General features: G+C 37.1%; 1 protein-coding gene across 2 annotated transcripts in view; it reads right to left on the reverse strand.

The window, feature by feature from the left end:
- LOC133664865 (uncharacterized) overlaps window positions 1-24,187 on the reverse strand; it is a 25,829-nt gene extending 1,642 nt beyond the window's left edge. Inside the window, exons 1-7 of one of the 2 annotated variants that reach the window (XM_062069856.1) lie at window positions 23,678-24,187; window positions 17,184-17,302; window positions 14,769-14,865; window positions 9,043-9,388; window positions 7,360-7,485; window positions 7,001-7,131; window positions 3,552-3,792 (exon numbers count right to left, since the gene is read on the reverse strand). In XM_062069856.1, coding sequence (XP_061925840.1) covers window positions 3,574-3,792; window positions 7,001-7,131; window positions 7,360-7,485; window positions 9,043-9,388; window positions 14,769-14,865; window positions 17,184-17,302; window positions 23,678-23,680 — 1,041 coding nt within the window. In that variant the 5' untranslated portion in view covers window positions 23,681-24,187 and the 3' untranslated portion in view covers window positions 3,552-3,573. Of the gene's footprint in view, window positions 1-2,976; window positions 3,793-7,000; window positions 7,132-7,359; window positions 7,486-9,042; window positions 9,389-14,768; window positions 14,866-17,183; window positions 17,303-23,677 lie in introns of those variants that run through there. The other variant, XM_062069847.1, reaches the window with a different exon arrangement.
- Between the last annotated feature and the right edge of the window lie 400 nt (window positions 24,188-24,587).

Below are 24,587 nucleotides of genomic sequence, written 5' to 3' on the forward strand. Positions count from 1 at the left end.
ATATATATATATATATATATATATATATATATATATATATATATATATATATATATATATATATATATATATATATATATATATATATATATATATATATATATATATATATATATATATATATATATATATATATATATATATATATATATATATATATATATATATATATATATATATATATAGTGTAAGTACACTATTTATATATACACACTGTATGTACAGTATATATACACTATGTATGTACACTATATGTACAGTGTATATACACTGTAGTTACACTATATATATAAACTATATATACAGTATATGTATACTATATATACACTATATATATAATCTATATATACAGTATATGTACACTATAGGTACACTATATACAGTATATAAACTATATATACAATATATATACACTATATGTACAGTGTATTTACAGTATATGTACAGTGTATATACAGTATATGTACATTATGTAGTATATATATATATATATATATATATATATATATATATATATATATATATATATATATATATATATATATATATATATATATATATATATATATATATATATATATATATATATACATATATATATATATATATATGTAAAAAGGACTTCTATTTTTTTCATGGTATGTATGTTTTTTCATTATTGTTGTTGCTGTTTGGTAAAAATACAAAAAGAGTAAATAAGGAAGATAATCACATGCAACTGAAACCTTCTTGTTTACCTTCCATGAATCAGCTGCTCTGTGATGGCAAAAACATGAATATTAATATCAATAGGATGTCAGTCATGCAAGATCAATAAGTTCTAATCAATTTGATGTCAGCCTGTTGTGGAACTTTTCTGTTGTGGAACTTGTCTTCTTCTTCTTGGGAAACATCTGTGTCATGTTTGACTGACATGTACAGTAAGACACATATGAGATATTCAGTCTCCCATAATAAAAAAAGATGATTTTTCTGCTGAAGTTCCAGAACATTCTCTCAATAAAAGACACAATGATATGTTTCATCTGGCCGAAGATGGAATATTATTTGTACACAACACAGAAGGTGATTCTATTTTCACCACAAAGAAGAAGACCTCCTAATACTTCACATGCCAATGAAGAGCACCAACACTAATGTTTTCTAATATTATAAAAGTAAGTTGATGACAACTTTACCATGAAAGTCAATTACATCATCTTCATGAGTGATCTGCATGAACAATGATTCAATAAAGCAATTTGAACTCCATCATGAAGAAAATGATGAATTATTGTGAGTTATGAACGTGTCAGACAACTTTTGCCAAGAAAGTTATAAATTATTGTCAGTTATGAACGTGTCAAATAAGTTTTTGCAAGAAAGTGGTGAATTATTGTGAGTTATAAACATGTCAAATACGTTTTTGCAAGAAAGTGGTGAATTATTGTGAGTTATAAACATGTCAAATACGTTTTTGCAAGAAGGTTATGAATTATTGTGAGTTATGAACGTGTCAGATACCTTTTGCCAAGAAAGTTATAAATTATTGTCAGTTATGAACGTGTCAAATAAGTTTTTGCAAGAAAGTTGTGAATTATTGTGAGTTATGAACGTGTCAGATACCTTTTTCCAAGAAAGTTATAAATTATTGTCAGTTATGAACGTGTCAAATATGTTTTTGCAAGAAGGTTATGAATTATTGTGAGTTATGAACGTGTCAAATACCTTTTTGCAAGAAAGTGATGAATTATTGTGAGTTATGAACATGTCAAATAAGTTTTTGCAAGAAAGTTATGAATTATTGTAAGTTATGAACGCGTCAAATACCTTTTTGCAAGAAAGTGATCAATTATTGTGAGTTATGAACGTGTCAAATACGTTTTTGAAAGAAAGTTATGAATTATTGTGAGTTATGAACGTGTCAAATAAGTTTTTGCAAGACATTTATGAATGATTGAGAGTTATGAACGTGTCAAATACGTTTTTGCAAGAAAATGATGATATATTGTGAGTTATGAATGTGTCCAATACGTTTTTACAAGAAAGTGATGAATTATTGTGCATTATGAACATGTCAAATACATTTTTGCAAGAAAGTTATGAATTATTGTGAGTTATGAACGTGTCAGATACCTTTTGCCAAGAAAGTTATAAATTATTGTCAGTTATGAACGTGTCAAATAAGTTTTTGCAAGAAAGTTGTGAATTATTGTGAGTTATGAACGTGTCAGATACCTTTTTCCAAGAAAGTTATAAATTATTGTCAGTTATGAACGTGTCAAATATGTTTTTGCAAGAAGGTTATGAATTATTGTGAGTTATGAACGTGTCAAATACCTTTTTGCAAGAAAGTGATGAATTATTGTGAGTTATGAACATGTCAAATAAGTTTTTGCAAGAAAGTTATGAATTATTGTAAGTTATGAACGCGTCAAATACCTTTTTGCAAGAAAGTGATCAATTATTGTGAGTTATGAACGTGTCAAATACGTTTTTGAAAGAAAGTTATGAATTATTGTGAGTTATGAACGTGTCAAATAAGTTTTTGCAAGACATTTATGAATGATTGAGAGTTATGAACGTGTCAAATACGTTTTTGCAAGAAAATGATGATATATTGTGAGTTATGAATGTGTCCAATACGTTTTTACAAGAAAGTGATGAATTATTGTGCATTATGAACATGTCAAATACATTTTTGCAAGAAAGTTATGAATTATTGTGAGTTATGAACGTGTCAAATACATTTTTGCAAGAAAGTTATGAATTATTGTGAGTTATGAACATGTCAAATACATTTTTGCAAGAAAGTTATGAATTATTGTGAGTTATGAACGTGTCAAATACATTTTTGCAAGAAAGTTATGAATTATTGTGAGTTATGAACGTGTCAAATACATTTTTGCAAGAAAGTTATGAATTATTGTGAGTTATGAACATGTCAAATACATTTTTGCAAGAAAGTGATGAATTATTGTGTGTTATGAACGTGTCAAATACGTTTTGCATGAAATGTATGAATTATTGTGAGTTATGAACGTGGAACATCCATGTACTAACCCTTTATTTGTCAACTTCTATGTTTACCAACCTTCACATGGCAACAAATATGTAGCAAGGCTTCATTCGCTCATCTTGTGTGCCGCCGTCGACGTTAATTTGTGGCGAGTAGATTTGACTTTTTTCTAGATTATTGTAGCAGTATGGTTGTTATAATTAAGAACATTTTTGTGATTTCTGATCGTTTGTAAGGGCACCAAAGGGACTTCTGTTGCGTGCGTTTGCAGAACAGCACATCCAGGACAGTTTAGCTTGTCGTTGTTGTTTTGTCTTGTTAATAAATAGAAAGTTTGCTTGACATTTAGTATTTTATATTGTGTTCAAATATGGACTTTTGTGCAAGCTGGAACCAATTATTCATATGGACATTGTTTGCCTCACTTTACAAACTTTTCCATTCATGAAGAACCAAGTAGGTTCATAAATGGAGGTGCCACTCTTAACTTATATTTGTCCAGAAACATAGGCAGTGATAATAACTTCACTTCTTTTTACACTTGACAAGGCACCTGAGTGTCTCTGCGTTGAGGTCTAGGTCTGGATGATGAAGAGGAAGGGCTCGGGCTGCGTGCGCTCTGGCAGCTGTGCCACCTGCACGGCGTCTGAGGAGCACACCTGGATGAACCAACCCGGGTAGAGAGCAGACTCAAAGTGCCGCTGCTTGGTGACGTCACTCTTCATGTAGAAGACGTAAGACAGGATGATGTCATCCTTCAGGGAGATGCTTTTCAGTTTCTGCTTCTCACACGCCTGCACACGCAAACAGCAACATGTCACAACAATAACAATAACAATAACAATATGAATAACAATATTAATAACAGTAATATTAATAACAATAACAGTAATAACAATAACAATAACAATATGAATAACAATATTAATAACAGTAATATTAATAACAATAACAGTAATAATAATACAAATAACAGTATGAATAACAATATTAATACTAATACAAATATTGATAACAATAACAACATTAATAACAATAGCTTGTATCGTACATGATATCACACACAAGTAAACACGCTGCAGGACTGCTTGTATCACACATGATATCACACACATTTAAACACACTGCAGGACTGCTTGTATCGCACATGATATCACACACAAGTAAACACGCTGCAGGACTGCTTGTATCGCACATGATATCACACACACGTAAACACTGTGCTTGTATCGCACATGATATCACACACAACTAAACACACTGCAGGACTGCTTGTATCTGACATGGTATCACACACAAGTAAACACGCTGCAGGACTGCTTGTATCGCACATGCTACCACACACAGGTAAACACTCTGCTTGTATCGCACATGATATCACACACAAGTAAACACACTGCAGGACTGCTTGTATCACACATGATATCACACACAAATAAACACTATGCTTGTATCGCACATGATATCACACACAAGTAAACATGCTGCAGGACTGCTTGTATTGCACATGATATCACACACAAGTAAACACACTGCAGGACTTCTTGTATCACACATGATATCACACACAAGTAAACACTATGCTTGTATCGCACATGATATCACACACAAGTAAACACGCTGCAGGACTGCTCGTATCACACATGATATCACACACAAGTAAACACTATGCTTGTATCGCACATGATATCACACACAAGTAAACACGCTGCAGGACTGCTTGTATCACACATGATATCACACACAAGTAAACACTATGCTTGTATCGCACATGATATCACACACAAGTAAACACACTGCAGGACTGCTTGCCGGGTTATAATGCGCACCCGGTTATAAGGTGCACCGGGTTATAAGGTGCACCGGGTTATAAGGTGCACCGGGTTATAAGGCGCACCGGGTTATAAGGTGCACCGGGTTATAAGGCACACCGGGTTATAAGGAGCACCGGGTTATAAGGTGCACCGGGTTATAAGGCGCACCGGGTTATAAGGCGCACCGGGTTATAAGGCGCACCGGGTTATAAGGCGCACCGGGCTATAAGGCGCACCGGGTTATAAGGCGCACCGGGTTATAAGGTGCACCGGGTTATAAGGCGCACCGGGTTATAAGGCGCACCGGGTTATAAGGTGCACCGGGCTATAAGGTGCACCGGGTTATAAGGCGCACCGGGTTATAAGGCGCACCGGGTTATAAGGTGCACCGGGTTATAAGGTGCACCGGGTTATAAGGTGCACCGGGTTATAAGGAGCACCGGGTTATAAGGCGCACCGGGTTATAAGGCGCACCGGGTTATAAGGCGCACCGGGTTATAAGGCGCACCGGGTTATAAGGCGCACCGGGTTATAAGGCGCACCGGGTTATAAGGTGCACCGGGTTATAAGGCGCACCGGGTTATAAGGAGCACCGGGTTATAAGGTGCACCGGGTTATAAGGTGCACCGATTTATAAGGTGCACCGGGTTATAAGGTGCACCGGTTTATAAGGTGCACCGGGTTATAAGGTGCACCGGGTTATAAGGTGCACCGTGTTATAAGGTGCACCGGGTTATAAGGAGCACCGGGTTATAAGGTGCACCGGGTTATAAGGTGCACCGGGTTATAAGGAGCACCGGGTTATAAGGTGCACCGGGTTATAAGGTGCACCGGGTTATAAGGTGCACCGGGTTATAAGGAGCACCGGGTTATAAGGAGCACCGGGTTATAAGGTGCACCGGGTTATAAGGTGCACCGGGTTATAAGGAGCACCGGGTTATAAGGCGCACCGGGTTATAAGGCGCACCGGGTTATAAGGTGCACCGGGTTATAAGGTGCACCGGTTTATAAGGTGCACCGGGTTATAAGGTGCACCGGTTTATAAGGTGCACCGGGTTATAAGGTGCACCGGGTTATAAGGTGCACCGGGTTACAAGGTGCACCGGGTTATAAGGTGCACCGGTTTATAAGGTGCACCGGTTTATAAGGTGCACCGGGTTATAAGGTGCACCGGTTTATAAGGTGCACCGGGTTATAAGGTGCACCGGGTTATAAGGTGCACCGGGTTATAAGGAGCACCGGGTTATAAGGTGCACCGGGTTATAAGGAGCACCGGGTTATAAGGTGCACCGGGTTATAAGGCGCACCGGGTTATAAGGTGCACCGGTTTATAAGGTGCACCGGGTTATAAGGTGCACCGGGTTATAAGGTGCACCGGGTTACAAGGTGCACCGGGTTATAAGGTGCACCGGTTTATAAGGTGCACCGGGTTATAAGGTGCACCGGTTTATAAGGTGCACCGGGTTATAAGGTGCACCGGGTTATAAGGTGCACCGGGTTATAAGGTGCACCGGGTTATAAGGAGCACCGGGTTATAAGGTGCACCGGGTTATAAGGCGCACCGGGTTATAAGGTGCACCGGGTTATAAGGTGCACCGGTTTATAAGGTGCACCGGGTTATAAGGTGCACCGGTTTATAAGGTGCACTGGGTTATAAGGTGCACCGGGTTATAAGGTGCACCGGGTTACAAGGTGCACCGGGTTATAAGGTGCACCGGGTTATAAGGTGCACCGGTTTATAAGGTGCACCGGGTTATAAGGTGCACCGGTTTATAAGGTGCACTGGGTTATAAGGTGCACCGGGTTATAAGGTGCACCGGGTTACAAGGTGCACCGGGTTATAAGGTGCACCGGTTTATAAGGTGCACCGGGTTATAAGGTGCACCGGTTTATAAGGTGCACCGGGTTATAAGGTGCACCGGGTTATAAGGTGCACCGGGTTATAAGGTGCACCGGGTTATAAGGTGCACCGGGTTATAAGGAGCACCGGGTTATAAGGTGCACTGGGTTATAATCAAAGGATTTTACTGTCCAACAAGCAGGATAATTGTGTCATGGTCTGGTTCCGACGTGAAAAAGCAAACTTCCTAAAAGAAAGAGCTGCCTCTGTGGGCGGGACTAGACTGTTGGACTTGTGGGCGGGACTAGACTGTTGGACTTGTGGGCGGGACTAGACTGTTGGACTTACCTCCACTTGCAGGAGCACCTGCTCGCCTTTCTTGGAGCACCTGAGGAAGCAGTCGGAGCCTGAGAAGTTCAACACCACGGGGAACCTGGACTCTGGACACGTGGACTTGTAGTAGTAGATGGTCATTTTCTCTGAGGACAGCACGCCTTGCTTTTGAAACAGCTGCTAAACACTCTGTGTGTGTCTGTGTGTGTGTGTGTGTGTGTGTGTGTGTGTGTGTGTGTGTGTGTGTGTGTGTGTGTGTGTGTGTGTGTGTGTGTGTGTGTGTGTGTGTGTGTGTGTGTGTGTGTGTGTGTGTGTGTGTGTGTGTGTGTGTGTGTGTGTGTGTGTGTGTGTGTGTGTGTGTGTGTGTGACAAACCTGGATTAGCTGATGCATATATAGTCTTCTGGGAGCAAATCCCGTGCAGGTATTTGTGGGAGGCCACATGTTCGATGGGCGTGTCCAAAGACTTCTGCAGCTTGAAGGTTCCGCCTCCTCTTGAAACTGCGACAGTACGTCCAAGCACAAGAGAACCGAATGTCAGTTTGTCTGCAAAGGCTTCAAACATGCAAACTGCTAACGGTTCTTTTTTTGCAGCAGTCCTGCCAGACTGGACTGGACTACACTAAATGAGTCCAAGGGAACTTTTGGGTGCACTTTTCTGCTTCGTTGTTTCCTTCCAAATGTGTTAAGTTGCCAAGTTGATGTGGGGTTTTTTTAGTGTTCGTTATGTTCTGATCGTAATTGTTGGCCTCAGATCCAAATTTGAGTCCTGAACCGATACTTTGAGGATACAATCTCAGGCATGTGATTTGAACCCAGAACATATAACGATGTTTTAGTGTTTAAAGAATTGAAAAATCATCAACAGAGTTGACATAAAGACATTACCCATTCATCCAAATGAATCACTATTTCTGTTTCAGTCACTATGTTATTTAGTCACTACAGTAATTGTGTTCGCATCCACAGGAACCACATGGGTTAGCCTACTCTATACAGTATTTACAACCTTACTAGTGTTCACTTCACAGTCACAGATGGTTCATCTAGTTATTGACATTATTTACACATGACTTTGTCTGTTTCAGTCACTATGTTATTTAGTCAGTACAGTAATTGTGTTCACATCCACAGGAACCACATGGGTTAGCCTACTCTATACAGTATTTACAACCTTACTAGTGTTCACTTCACAACCACAGATGGTTCATCTAGTTATTGACATTATTTACACATGACTTTGTCTGTTTCAGTCACTATGTTATTTAGTCACTACAGTAATTGTGTTCGCATCCACAGGAACCACGTGGGTTAGCCTACTCTGTACAGTATTTACAACCTTACTAGTGTTCACTTCACAACCACAGATGGTTCATCTAGTTATTGACATTATTTACACATTACTTTGTCTGTTTCAGTCACTATGTTATTTAGTCACTACACTAATTGTGTTCACATCCACAGGAACCACATGGGTTAGCCTACTCTATACAGTATTTACAACCTTACTAGTGTTCACTTCACAGCCACAGATGGTTCATTGACTTGTTGACATTATTTACACATGACTTTGTCTGTTTCAGTCACTATGTTATTTAGTCACTACAGTAATTGTGTTCGCATCCACAGGAACCACATGGGTTAGCCTACTCTATTCAGTATTTACAACCTTACTAGTGTTCACTAATGCCACTTTTTTCAATCCTAAAATCTACGTAAAGTTGTTGTTTTTACAGTGCACTCTTTTAACTGTAACAAACTTTTTTTTTGCAGTAAAATGACGACTAAAAATTCTACTACTAATAATAATTTACATGAGCTAAATAAATGTTTAACGCAGCAGGTAGCCTTAGGCTTGAAATGGTAAACATTTGTACTTTAAATCACCTTTTTGGTAGAATAAAGTTCTGTTTCTGGCCTGTAAAGACCAAAGTTGTACTTTTGAGAGAACCTTGGTCTGGTCTTGTACTTGTATCTTCAAGAGTGTAGTGCACAACAACTACCATCTAAAGGGTGTAATTCTGATTACTGGTGGTCAATGTGAGAAGGTGTGCTCACCGAGTGTGACGGTGCTGGACTCTGACACCATGACCACGTCTTTGAGGGTGCATCCTGTGCCGTGACATCCCTTACAGGTGCTGCCAGCCTCACAGCCCCGCCCTCTGATCACCGAGATGCTGGTTTTGGTCATGGAGACCACCAGAAGGTCGCCGCCTGGCTTGTGGTCGTCGCCAACTGGACATCCGCCGCCTTGTCCTGAGCCGCCTCCTTCGCCTCCGTGCGCGTCTTCTTCTCGCAACATCCGCATGCTGAACTGCAGCACAGTCTGCTCCTTGGAGACGGGATGAAGAACATCCTCCTCGGAGCAGTGGAGCGGCTTCTGAGCCCCCGCCTTGTGCACCGTCTGGTGGCAGAAAGAAGAAGTCCTTGTTCCTCCTTTCACGCGTGGGAAAGACACATCATGTTACAGCGGCCATGTTACACCGCAGGGGCTCCAACTCATTTGTGAAGGAGCCACGGCACATTCTAAACATAACAGGAACAACAACAAAAGTGTAACAGAAGAGCAAACAGGTGAAATGTAACCATAAAAAGTTGCAATGTTGACTAAGACAAAATAAATAAGACAAAACTGCCATGCAGGATGTTTTTTTTTCTTGTAAAACTGTCATTGCTCAAAAAATAATAATGACTCAGAATCCATGTTGTTATGAATCATTGACATATTCCACTTTGAAATATTTTTTAGGGGGAAAATATTGTATATTTGTCATGTGTGATGTTTGTAGGAGTGTTTTCACGCATATTTGTACGTGCTATTGTAGCGTTGTTAGCATTAGCTAATATGCTAACACCTTTACGAGTGTCTGTGCTAGTATTATTAACTTACATTCTTTTTGTATTGTTTCACTTTCACAAATTCCTCAGTAAATTCACCAAAACGTCAGCGTGGAGTTATTGAGTCTGTTTAGCTGATTGGAGAGCTAGCTTGCGCAGCTAGCGGGTCCATGACCATGACTTCTGTTTTGTTTCATCAGCCGTTTTACTGCTGTGTTACAAACACTGTTTGAAAACAATTAAGGTATGTAAATAAACATTTACAGACTATTTCTGTGTAAATAACTCATGTTTAAATCTCTGAACCGGAAGTACAAGTGCCGTTTGGTCATCTAATTGTCCCTAGCGATTTTTCAATCCTCACTCCAAGCAAAGTTTGTAGGTTTTACAATATAACTAAAACAATTCTTAGTTACTAAAGTGTCCCATGTGTGATGTTTGTAGGAGTGTTTTCACGCATATTTGTACATGCTATTGTAGCGTCGCTAGCTTTAGCTAATATGCTAACACCTTTACGAGTGTCTGTGTCAGTATTATTAACTTACATTCTTTTTGTATTGTTTCACTTTCACAAATTCCTCAGTAAATTCATCAAAACGTCGGCGTGGAGTTATTGAGTCTGTTTAGCTGATTGGAGAGCTAGCTTGCGCAGCTAGCGGGTCCATGACCATGACTTCTGTTTTATTTCATCAGCCGTTTTACTGCTGTGTTACAAACACTGTTTGGAAACAATTAAGGTATGTAAATAAACATTTACAGACTATTTCTGTGTAAATAACTCATGTTTAAAGCTCTGAACCGGAAGTACAAGTGCCGTTTGGTCATCTAATTGTCCCTAGCGATTTTTCAATCCTCACTCCAAGCAAAGTTTGTAGGTTTTACAATATAACTAAAACAATTCTTAGTTACTAAAGTGTCCCATGTGTGATGTCTGTAGGAGTGTTTTCACGCATATTTGTACGTGCTATTGTAGCGTCGTTAGCATTAGCTAATATGCTAACACCTTTACGAGTGTGTGTGTTAGTATTATTAACTTACAATGGCATTCTTTTTGTATTGTTTCACTTTCACCAAAACGTCAGCGTGGAGTTATTGAGTCTGTTTAGCTGATTGGAGAGCTAGCTTGCGCTACTAGTGGGTCCATGACCATTGTTAGAATAATTGTTTCTAAATGATCACAAAAACTTTGTAAAGGCTGTCTTTTGAAACCTACCAAGAGTAAAGCTCTAGTGACAGGACTAGTGGAGAGGACAAACGGAACAATTAAAAACAGACTAAAGAAATGTATGGAAGAAACAAAACGTCCATGAACAATGTATAGATTTAGTAAAAATGTACAGTACATGAACATTACAAGTACAACAGGACTCACACCATTTGAAATAATATTTGGAAGACCTTATCAGCTACCAAAATTTAGAAAAATCAATGAAAAGAAAACATTGGCATTGTCCAAGGGGGTAGAGAGATTGTAAAGAACTCAAACAGCAATAAAGATAGTGGAAAGACCAAGCTGAGTACACTTAGCAAATTAGAAAAAGGTCATATAATGGGAAAAAAGTATTTAGGATTGTATTTGTGTTATCAAATGGACATGTTAACTAGCACACTACAAATTCCACTGTCACACCATTTGATGGTGTTTCAAAGTTTGATAATAATTGCTTCCTGATTTGGTAATTAATTTGTTCCTTATGGCGGAGCAAGTGGGAAAGGCTACAAAAACTGATTGTGTTGTATGTATAAGCCCAGACAATTACTCAAGACAGGGCCGGCCCGTGGCATAGGCCGTATAGGCAAATGCTAAGGGCGCCGTCCATCAGGGGGCGCCACGCCAGTGCCACAAATGTTGGAGGGAAAAAAAAAAAAGTTGGTACTATTATTTCTAAATACATAAAATAATCCCACGTTAATTAAAATGCAAAGTAAAGCCTATTTAATAGAAATATTATTTGTTACAACATTACGCCCCCCCCTCCCCCGGCACAGTGCGCCCCCTCCCTTCCCGTATCATGACTCTTTTTGGACGTCACCACATCAAAAAATCAACACAAGATGTCAAAACGGCCAAAACTGTCAGGTGCCCAGGGAAGAAAAAAGAGAAAAGAAGAGGAGGAGAAACGAGAAAAAGACAGAGGTAGCAGGTAGGTAACGTTAGCCTACATGAAATGATTTGTCTGTTACAGAATGTGATAGTAACCTGGCTTTTTAGCATTAAGCTAATGTTACATGATTCGGCAATTGCTAATCAATAAATAGCTAGTTCTGTTTTAACGTCGGGTTAATATTGTGGAGGGGGCTAAATTGTTATGGAAAATAATAATGTAACATTAGGTAATTACAGTACTCCCTGGTGTACAGTCATTTGTAAGTCATTCTAGTTCATGCAATATTAAAAAGCACAAATAGAGAACTCTGTAGGATCCCCTTTTTTTGTAATATAGTTGTTAAAGTCATACTGGTTTGATTTTTTTCTTTTTTCTTTTCTTAGTTTCTTTTCCTAATAAAGTTGTTTTAATACCCCCCCCCCCCCCCCACACACACACACACACACACACATATATATATATCTTGTTTTGTGCAGTGCCTTATTTATATTGTACTTTTAATTTATTTTATGCAACTTGTTGACACGTTTTATTTTGTGTTTATGTATGTAAAAAATATTATATTTCATATATTCCTTTTTTATTTTTTGTATTCATTTATTTATCCTTTTTTTTTTAATCTTGTTAACTATTCTGATTGTTAATTTGCTTTCTTTAAGTAAAAAAAAGGTCAAAGACAAAGCTATTCGGTTTCTTGTGAGTATATACACTTCACTGCCGATGTTGGGGGGCACCTAAAATCTTGCCTAGGGCGCCAGATTGGTTAGGGCCGGGCCTGACTCAAGATGAGTCAAAAAAAAGGTTTATTTGAAGTAATGAGCAAAACAAAATTCACCCTGTAGCTAAAGAGACAAAACAGAAACCAATATTTGATAATATGTGAAAAAAGCTAATTATACCTGCATTATTGACATGCTAGGCTCTGTACAACAGTTAGGAAACTTATCATCAGACAACTGCTTACACGTAGTAAATGTATCAATATTTGTACAAGAATTGTTAACACGCCTGAACAGTTTGATACCCGAACATTGGAAAAGAACTAGTAATGTAAACTTGCAAAGTGTGGTAGATCCAACTTGATCGATGCAACAGGTGTCCAAAGAAGTATATCTGACGACTATAAATTGGTTAATCAAGTTGCAGCTGGGTTTGAATCATCCGTCTACTGGTGGTGTACGATTAACAAGAATGTTGACAGAATAAACTACGTCCACTACAACGTACAGAGATTAGGAAATTACACAGGCCGGACTTGAAGCCGTCGCTGATCAACTCGCCGCCACCTTCCTTGTGGCTTTTCAAAACCGTATGACGCTAGACATGTTGTTAGCGGAAAAAGGGGGCGTGTGCGCAATATTTGGTGAACAGTGTTGCATGTTCATACCAAACTACACTGATGCAGAAAGTAGCCTGACCAAAGCACTGGATGGCCTGCACACCCTTAACGGTCAAATTTAAAAGCACTCTGGCATAGATACATCTATGTGGGAGGGGTGTGTTGGACGTGTTTGGCAAATACAAGTCTTTGGTATCTAGTATCTATGGCCGTGTTTGCAGCAAGACTGACGTTGTGGGGATGTTGTTGTATTCCCTGTCTGTTCTCTGCTTAACTGTCTGATTACCACAGCGATTAGCCCAGCAGATGATAAAGCTGTTCAGATGCACTTCCTGGTGGACAACAAGGAAGATGAATCTGATGACGAGGATACCTACCTGGATGGTGTTCCTGATCTGTTTCCAGAAATGTCATAATTATGAGGGGAAATTGATGTTCAATTCTGAGTGTAAACATAACTTGGTGTTAGGGAAATTAATCATTAACTGAAAATCGCAAGAAGAAGTTATTAGGGATGAGAAGATTATGGGAACGTTTATGTGATAAACAGGAGGGGAATGTTAGAATAATTGTTTCTAAATCATCACAAAAACTTTGTATTACATTGTGTTCCTGACAAGAAGACAAAAGGCTGTCTTTTGAAACCTACCAAGAGTAAGGCTCGTAAAACTCCACTGTGTAGGGGGGGGGGGGAGCAAGATGGTGTTCCTGTGTTCTCGCATGTATGGTAATCAACAGAAGGATGTTGTTCTGGCCCAAGGACTTCAAAGCGGAGAGAGCCAAGGATCTGCCCAATTTCCAGACAAACTCTTTTTGAACTATTTTACGACCTCTCCTTTTGAACTGTTCGGTAACCAAAGGCAACGCTGTTTACGACCCACTTCCCTCTGGAAGCAGCTGTGGTCAGGTGGGGGGAGAAAGTCAAATAAAGAAGGACTGCAATCTTTTGGGAGCGCGTGCTGAGACACTGTAAGAGGTTACAGGGCGACGGCGACTCTCCTCAATATATTGAGTCCAAATTGAATTCTGTCTCTGTTTGATTCTTTGCCTCTTGTCTTGTTTAATAGATGTCATCAGTGTTTGAACCTGACACCATGACTTCTGTTTTGTTTGATCAGCCGTTTTACTGTCGTGTTACAGACACTGTTTGGAAAAAATTAAGGTATGTAAATAAACTTTCTGTGTAAATAACTCATTTCACAACGTATATATCTGCAGTGGCTTATAGTCCGGTGCGGCTTATATATGGAAAAATGTTGTTTGTTCTCAAATTTAGTGGGTGTGGCTTATATACCGGTGCGCTGTGTAGTTAGGAAAACCCGGTACGTTAGAAGTCCACTCTCTGAGGTACATACTGTACATTATACATGTAAAATGATAAGAATGAGTACATGAACTCACCAACATGGTACATACTGTACATCATACATGTAAAATGATAAGAACTCACCAACATGGTACATACTGTACATGATACATGTACAATGATAAGAACTCACCAACATGGGACGGCCCTCAGCGATGGTCTGAGCCAAGGCTTCAGGGGTGAAATCCTGCAGGTCGCTGCCATTAATCTGCATCAGCTTGTCTCCTCGTCTGGGAAAACAAATACTCGAGGAGTCAAGTGAGGAAATGTCGTGACTTCCCACAATTTGAGTTAGTTTTGGATTTAGTACTTGGACTTTATTCCCTTGGCTCACACAGGTAAAGATCACTAGGCTGCTTCTCACCAAACACTATAAAATATTTCATGTGGTATTAGATTGTCTTATAAGACATTTACTTTTACTTAAGTAACTTTTAATAAGCAGTACTTGTCAGAGTAGTTTTAATACCACATACTTTTTACTTTTGAGTATCTTAGTGAAGAAGAAACATTACTTGTGTTTTGTTACGTTGATTTTCATTTTCTCATTTCTACTGCTGTCAAATGATGATTTCTTAAAAATCTTTATCATTGGTTTTGTTGTCGCCACCATTCAGTCACTAGTGTGAATATACCTCATCATTGGTTTTGTTGTCGCCACCATTCAGTCACTAGTGTGAATATACCTCATCATTGGTTTTGTTGTCGCCACCATTCAGTCACTAGTGTGAATATACCTCATCATTGGTTTTGTTGTCGCCACCATTCAGTCACTAGTAGGGATGATACTCGAAACCGGTTTTCCCGGTTGTTTGATAAGAAAAGAACCGAGTCCTCGGACTCGAATCCCTTTTTGAGAACCGGTACCCGTTATCGAGACCACTATAGTAAAGGAAAAGAGTTGATTCTTTATTCGAATCCCGTCCCGACCAGAAATGCTCCGTGGGACATCACAAGAATTGACGTCACGTAGCTCAGTCATTAGGCGCAGATAGCGAAAGCAGGAAAACAATGGACGGGAAAAAGCGCTCCAAGGTGTAATAAAGTTCAAAACAAAAGCTATAATCCATCGAATAACTTTACTGAGAGATTTGAGCAGGGTAAAACACATGACCAACACTTTTACCACCAACCGGAAACATAGCAACCAGGCTAGCAACGCACCTCCTTTACGGCAGCTGTCGCAACCTTCTTAAAACAACCGCAGCACATACATATATATACAACACTGCAGCACATACATATATATACAACACTGCAGCACATACATATATATACAACACTGCAGCACATACATATATATATATACAACATATATGACACTGCAGCACATACATATATATACAACACTGCAGCACATACATATATATACAACACCGCAGCACATACATATATATACAACACTGCAGCACATACATATATATACAACACTGCAGCACATACATATATATACAACACTGCAGCACATACATATATATACAACATATATGACACCGCAGCACATACATATATATACAACACTGCAGCACATACATATATATACAACACTGCAGCACATACATATATATACAACACTGCAGCACATACATATATATACAACACTGCAGCACATACATATATATACAACACTGCAGCACATACATATATATACAACACTGCAGCACATACATATATATATACAACATATCTCCCTTTTTTAACTTTTGTTTTTCTTTCCTTGTAAACGTTACAAAATCACACTGTAGATGTGTTGTCTGTCTAATTATAAATAATGCAGACGAGGCGTGTTGGCTGACTTCTTGACGTTTACTTTCACAGCGTGGCAACATGCAACACTTTTCGGGGCTACCGCGCATGCTCGTCACTCCCGTTGCATGCTGGGTAGTGTAGTTGTTATATTCTCTCGCTCATAACATTTTTCCCCCTATAAAGAAATAATGTTAACTCAATAAAGTGTATTTCTTTTTTTAGCTTTAACTTTTCATTTTTTAGCATTGTAACCACATTTGCAAACAACTTTTCTCTTCATAGAATTTTCTTTCAATAAAGAAATAAAGTGCAAAAATGTCAAAGCATCATAACAAACAGTTATGGTCCAATAGCAGCAGAAGTGCACTTTTTGGAGAACTGTATTATTTCCAGTTTTGTGCCCAAGGGACTGATTTTATTTAACACTATATTATTATTTATACACCTATAGTGATCACAGAGACAGCTTGTTTTTGTGTTACTGTATTTATTTGTTTCTCTGAAAAATCCCACTTAATATACTTTGGGTAACAACAGTCAATATTTATTTATTTTATTTTATTTTTTTAGGTAGGTAACAGTCAATATTTATTTATTTATTAGATTTTATTTTTTTATTATATAACAAAAGTGAGCTTTTGTTAAACCAAATATTGTGTGTTTTTTTCCATATACAACAACCTATCTGGACTCCATAAGAGAATTGATAAGGAATCGGTTCGATAATAGGATTCGATAATAGGCTCGAACTCAATAATTCCTTATCAAACATCATCCCTAGTCACTAGTGTGAATATACCTCATCATTGGTTTTGCGCTGCTTGATCTTTGGTACTGGACCACATTTTCCACTTGGTACTGGTGCTTCCCATGTTGGAGCTGGTGAAGGATCAGCACACTTCCATTGATGACAGACTCCTACAACACGTGTGACACAAACCTTCTGGTCATTATTGATTGAATATAAATATTTACATGTATAAAAATGTGCGTATATATGTATGTGTGGGGAAAAAAATCACAAGACTATTTCATCTCTACAGGCCTGTTTCATGAGGGGGTTCCTCAATCATCAGGAGATCAGGAAAATCTCCTGATGATTGAGGAAACCCCTCATGAAACAGGCCTGTAGAGATGAAATAGTCTTGTGATTTTTTTCCCACACATACATATTACGCTCTACCACGGTATCGAGCACTATTTTTTTGGATAATCTAATTAAGACATATATATATATATATATATATATATATATATATATATATATATATATATATATATATATATATATATATATATATATATATATATATATATATATATATATATATATATATATATATATATATATATATATATATATATATATATATATACATCCATCCATCCATCCATCCATTTTCTACCGCTTATTCCCTTAAGAGCATCATGTCATGGCCATCTTGAGTTTCCAATCATTTCTACAATTCTTATTTTTTTGTGATAGAGTGATTGGAGCACATACTTGTTGGTCAACTGTGCAGACAATTGTTCACAAGTATCAAGTGCATGGCACAGTTTTGTCACTGCCACGCTCAAGAAGAAAACAGTGTGTCAGGGTGTCAGTGCTGGAACACGGGTGTCAGTGCTGGAACACGGGTGTCAGTGCTGGAACACGGGTGTCAGTGCTGGAAGACGGGTGTCAGTGTCCACAGTCAAGCCTGTTTTGCGTGGCCATGGACTGAGAGGCTACCATGCAAGAAGGAAGTCCTTGCTCCAGAAGCCACACCTTAAGGCTCGTCTAAAGTTTGCTGCTGATCACATGGACAAAGGTAAGACCTTCTGGAGGAAAGTTCTGTGGTCAGGTAAAACAAAAATGGAGCTGTTTGGCCACAATAGCCAGCAATATGTTTGGTGAGGCCTTTAATCCCAGGAACACCATGCCTACCGCCAAGCATGGTGGTGGTAGTATTATGCTCTGGGCCTGTTTTGCTGCCAATGGAACTGCTGCTTTAAATGGGACAATGAAAAAGGAGGATTAGCTCCAAATTGTTCAGGACAAGCTAAAATCATCAGCCCGGAGGTTGGGTCTTGTTGGGTGTTCCAGCAGGACAATGACCCCAAACACACCTCAAAAGTGGTCAAGGAATGGCTAAAGCAGGCTAGAATGAAGGTTTTAGAATGGCCTTCCCAAAGTTGTGTGGACAATGCTGAAGAAACAAGTCCATGTCACATTTAGCTGAACTGCAGCAATTTAGTGGTCAAGTGGTCAAGCAGAAGCTTGTGGATGGCTACCAAAAGTGCCTTATTGCAGGTCAACTTGCCAAGGAAGCAAATATTAACATTGCTGTATGTATACTTTTCACCCTCACATTTGCAGTAGACACATAATAAATTCATAAAAGAAGCAAACTTCATGAATGTTTTTAGTGAGCAACAAGTATGTGCTCCAATCACTACATCACAACAACAAGTATGTGCTCCAATCACTACATCACAACAACAAGTATGTGCTCCAATCACTACATCACAACAACAAGTATGTGCTCCAATGACTACATCACAACAACAAGTATGTGCTCCAATCACTACATCACAACAACAAGTATGTGCTCCAATCACTACATCACAACAACAAGTATGTGCTCCAATGACTACATCACAACAACAAGTATGTGCTCCAATCACTACATCACAACAACAAGTATGTGCTCCAATCACTACATCACAACAACAAGTATGTGCTCCAATCACTACATCACAACAACAACAAGTATGTGCTCCAATCACTACATCACTACAACAAGTATGTGCTCCAATCACTACATCACTACAACAAGTATGTGCTCCAATGACTACATCACAACAACAAGTATGTGCTCCAATCACTACATCACAACAACAAGTATGTGCTCCAATCACTACATCACAACAACAAGTATGTGCTCCAATCACTACATCACTACAACAAGTATGTGCTCCAATCACTACATCACAACAACAATTATGTGCTCCAATCACTACATCACAACAACAAGTATGTGCTCCAATCACTACATCACAACAACAAGTATGTGCTCCAATCACTACATCACAACAACAACAAGTATGTGCTCCAATCACTACATCACAACAACAAGTATGTGCTCCAATCACTACATCACAACAACAAGTATGTGCTCCAATCACTACATCACAACAACAAGTATGTGCTCCAATCACTACATCACAACAACAAGTATGTGCTCCAATCACTACATCACAACAACAAGTATGTGCTCCAATCACTACATCACAACAACAAGTATGTGCTCCAATCACTACATCACAACAACAAGTATGTGCTCCAATCACTACATCACAACAAGTATGTGCTCCAATCACTACATCACAACAACAACAAGTATGTGCTCCAATCACTACATCACAACAACAAGTATGTGCTCCAATCACTACATCACAACAACAACAAGTATGTGCTCCAATCACTACATCACAACAACAAGTATGTGCTCCAATCACTACATCACTACAACAAGTATGTGCTCCAATCACTACATCACAACAACAAGTATGTGCTCCAATCACTACATCACAACAACAAGTATGTGCTCCAATCACTACATCACAACAACAAGTATGTGCTCCAATCACTACATCACAACAACAAGTATGTGCTCCAATCACTACATCACAACAACAAGTATGTGCTCCAATCACTACATCACTACAACAAGTATGTGCTCCAATCACTACATCACAACAACAAGTATGTGCTCCAATCACTACATCACAACAACAAGTATGTGCTCCAATCACTACATCACAACAACAAGTATGTGCTCCAATCACTACATCACAACAACAACAAGTATGTGCTCCAATCACTACATCACAACAACAAGTATGTGCTCCAATCACTACATCACAACAACAACAAGTATGTGCCTCAATCACTACATCACAACAACAACAAGTATGTGCTCCAATCACTACATCACAACAACAACAAGTATGTGCTCCAATCACTACATCACAACAACAACAAGTATGTGCTCCAATCACTACATCACAACAACAACAAGTATGTGCTCCAATCACTACATCACAACAACAACAAGTATGTGCTCCAATCACTACATCACAACAACAAGTATGTGCTCCAATCACTACATCACAACAACAACAAGTATGTGCTCCAATCACTACATCACAACAACAAGTATGTGCTCCAATCACTACATCACAACAACAACAAGTATGTGCTCCAATCACTACATCACAACAACAACAAGTATGTGCTCCAATCACTACATCACAACAACAACAAGTATGTGCTCCAATCACTACATCACAACAACAACAAGTATGTGCTCCAATCACTACATCACAACAACAACAAGTATGTGCTCCAATCACTACATCACAACAACAACATATATATATATATATATATATATATATATATATATATATATATATATATATATATATATATATATATATATATATATATATATATATATATATATATATATATATATATATATATATATATATACATACATACATACAAGAGGTCCCGCAGCCTCCGTAGCAGAACCTCCAGGTTGTGTAACAGCTTCTTCCCTCAGGCCGTAAGACTCTTGAACGCATCATAATAATCCCCTCAATTTCCCCCCAAAATGGATGAAGTGGCTGTAATATAAATACAATATAACATACATCCATAAACTTGGATGCATATGCAAAAGTGCAATATGTTTATCTGTACAGTAATCTATTTATTTATATCTGCACCTTATTGCTTTTTTATCCTGCACTACCATGAGCTAATGCAACCACATTCCAGTCTTATCTGTACTGTAAAGTAATTTACAGTACAGAAAATTTGAATGACAATAAAAAGGAAGTCTAAGTCTAATACATATGCATCCACATACAGTATATACATATGTATACATATATACACATATATATACATACATACATGCATTATATATATATATATATATATATATATATATATATATATATATATATATATATATATATATATATATATATATATATATATATATATATATATATATATATATATATATATATATATATATATATATATATATATATATATATGCTGGATTGGATGATGTGGTTGTTTACTGGTAGCTGCAATGAGTGATCAGAAGGCACATTTATATATATATATTAGGGGTGTAGGAAAAAATCGATTCGAATTCGAATCGCGATTCTCACGTTGTGCGATTCAGAATCAATTCTCATTTTTAAAAAATCGATTTTTATAGGTGGTGGTCGGAGGGGTTGTTGGTGCAAGTTACAGCCACGCTCCCGTCAGTCCACCCCAGGGCAGCTGTGGCTATGAAAGTAGCTTACCACCACCAGGTGTGAATGAATGATGGGTTCTACACGTAAAGCCACTTTGGGTACTTAGAAAAGCGCTATATAAATCCCAGGTATTATTATTAGTATTAGAAGTGCAATAAACACAACAATTGAGAGGAGACACAAACACAACAAACCAAAAGTAGTGAAACAAAAATGAATATTATCAACAACAGTATCAATATTAGTTACAATTTCAACATAGCAGTGATTAAAAACCCCTCATTGACATTATCATTAGACATTTATAAAAAAGAACAATAGTGTGACAGTGGCTTACACTTGCATCGCATCTCATAAGCTTGACAACACACTGTGTCCAATATTTGCACAAAGATAAAATAAGTCATATTTTTGCTTCATTTAATAGTTCAAACAAATGTACATTATTGCAATCAGTTGATAAAACATTGTCCTTTACAATTATAAAAGCTTTTTACTCTGCTTGCATGTCAGCAGTCTGGGGTAGATCTTGCTCAAATCTATGTATTCCATCAATAGACAATCCTTTTCAATCGGGAATCAAGTTGAATTGAAAAAAAATCGATTTTGAATTGAATCGTGACCCCAAGAATCTATATTGAATCGAATCGTGGGACACCCAAAGATTCACAGCCCTACAAAAAAAAAAAAATATATATATATATATATATATATATATATATATATATATATATATATATATATATATATATATATATATATATATATATATATATATATATATATATATATATATATATACCAACCTTTTTGAAAGCAAGAGCTACTTCTTGGGTAGTGATTAATGCGAAGGGCTACCAGTTTGATACACACTTCAATAAATTGCCAGAAATAGCCAATTTGCTCAATTTACCTTTAACTCTATGTTATTATTAATAATTAATGATATTTACACTTAATTGAACGGTTTAAAAGAGGAGTAAACACGAAAAAAATGACAATTACATTTTGAAACATAGTTTATCTTCAATTTCAACTCTTTAAAATTCAAAATTCAACCAAAAAAAGAAGAGAAAAACTAGCTAATTCGAATCTTTTTGAACAAATTAAAAAAAGAATTTATAGAACATCATTAGTAATTTTTCCTGATCAAGATTAATTTTAGAATTTTGATGACATGTTTTAAATAGGTTAAAATCCAATCTGCACTTTGTTAGAGTATATAACAAATTGGACCAAGCTATATTTCTAACAAAGACAAATCATTATTTCTTCTAGATTTTCCAGAACAACATTTTTAAAGAAATTCAAAAGACTTTGAAATAAGATTTAAATTTGATTCTACAGATTTTCTAGATTTGCCAGAATAATTTTTTTGAATTTTATTCTTAATAAGTTTGAAGAAATATTTCACAAATATTCTTCGTCGAAAAAACAGAAGCTAAAATGAAGAATTAAATTAAAAAGTATTTATTATTCTTTACAATAAAAAAAATACATTTACTTGAACATTGATTTAAATTGTCAGGAAAGAAGAGGAAGGAATTTAAAAGGTAAAAAGGTATATGTGTTTAAAAATCCTAAAATCATTTTTAAGGTTGTATTTTTTCTCTAAAATTGTCTTTCTGAAAGTTATAAGAAGCAAAGTAAAAAAATTAATGAATGTATTTAAACAAGTGAAGACCAAGTCTTTCAAATATTTTCTTGGATATTCAAATTCTATTTGAGTTTTGTCTCTCTTAGAATTAAAAATGTCGGGCAAAGCGAGACCAGCTTGCTAGTAAATAAATAACATTTAAAAAATAGCGGCAGCTCACTGGTAAGTGCTGCTATTTGAGCTATTTTTAGAACAGGCCAGCGGGCTACTCATCTGGTCCTTACGGGCTACCTGGTGCCCGCGGGCACCACGTTGGTGACCCCTGATATATATATATATACACACATAAAGTCAGGAAAGCTACTCACCATGTTGCTGCCACTGTCCAAATGATGAGGATGATGATGATGATGATGATGATGATGATGATGATGATAGAGGCATCGTAAATGTGTGTGTGTGTGTGTGTGTGTGTGTGTGTGTGTGTGTGTGTGTGTGTGTGTGTGTGTGTGTGTGTGTGTGTGTGTGTGTGTGTGTGTGTGTGTGTGTGTGTGTGTGTGTGTGTGTGTGTGTGGTGTGTGAAGCCCCCTGTAGTTTTCCACTTCTGTTTTAACCAGAAGAGGAAGTTGCTCTTCTATCCTCCTCTCAGAACCAGAATGGGCTTCCGGTAGTCCGTGGTCTCCTTGTGCACTGCAACACTAAATATTAACCATGAAGTAAGAAAATGAAGAAGTACTGCAACACTAAATATTAACCATGAAGTAAGAAAATGAAGAAGTACTGCAACACTAAATATTAACCATGAAGTAAGAATATGAAGAAGTATTGCTACGCTAAATATTAACCATGAAGAAGTATTGCAACACTAAATATTAACCATGAAGAAGTATTGCTACACTAAATATTAACCATGAAGTAAGAATATGAATATAATATTTAGTTTTATCTAAAGTTCTTTCAGGATGTATTTGAATATAATATTTAATTGTATTTAAAGCTCTTTCAGGATATATTTTAAATATAATATTTGGTTTTATCTAAAGTTATTTCAGGATGTATTTTAAATAAAATATTTAGTTTTATTTAAAATTATTTCAGGATGTATTTTAAATATAATATTTACTTTTATTTAAAGTTCTTTCAGGATGTATTTTGAATATAATATTTAGTTGTATTTAAAGTTATTTCAGGATGTATTTTGAATATAATATTTACTTTCATGTAAAGTTATTTTAGGATGTATTCTAAATATAATATTTAGTTGTATCTAAAGTTCTT

The sequence above is a fragment of the Entelurus aequoreus genome, linkage group LG02 (assembly GCF_033978785.1).
Source record: "Entelurus aequoreus isolate RoL-2023_Sb linkage group LG02, RoL_Eaeq_v1.1, whole genome shotgun sequence".
In the NCBI taxonomy this organism is placed as follows: Eukaryota; Metazoa; Chordata; class Actinopteri; order Syngnathiformes; family Syngnathidae; genus Entelurus; species Entelurus aequoreus.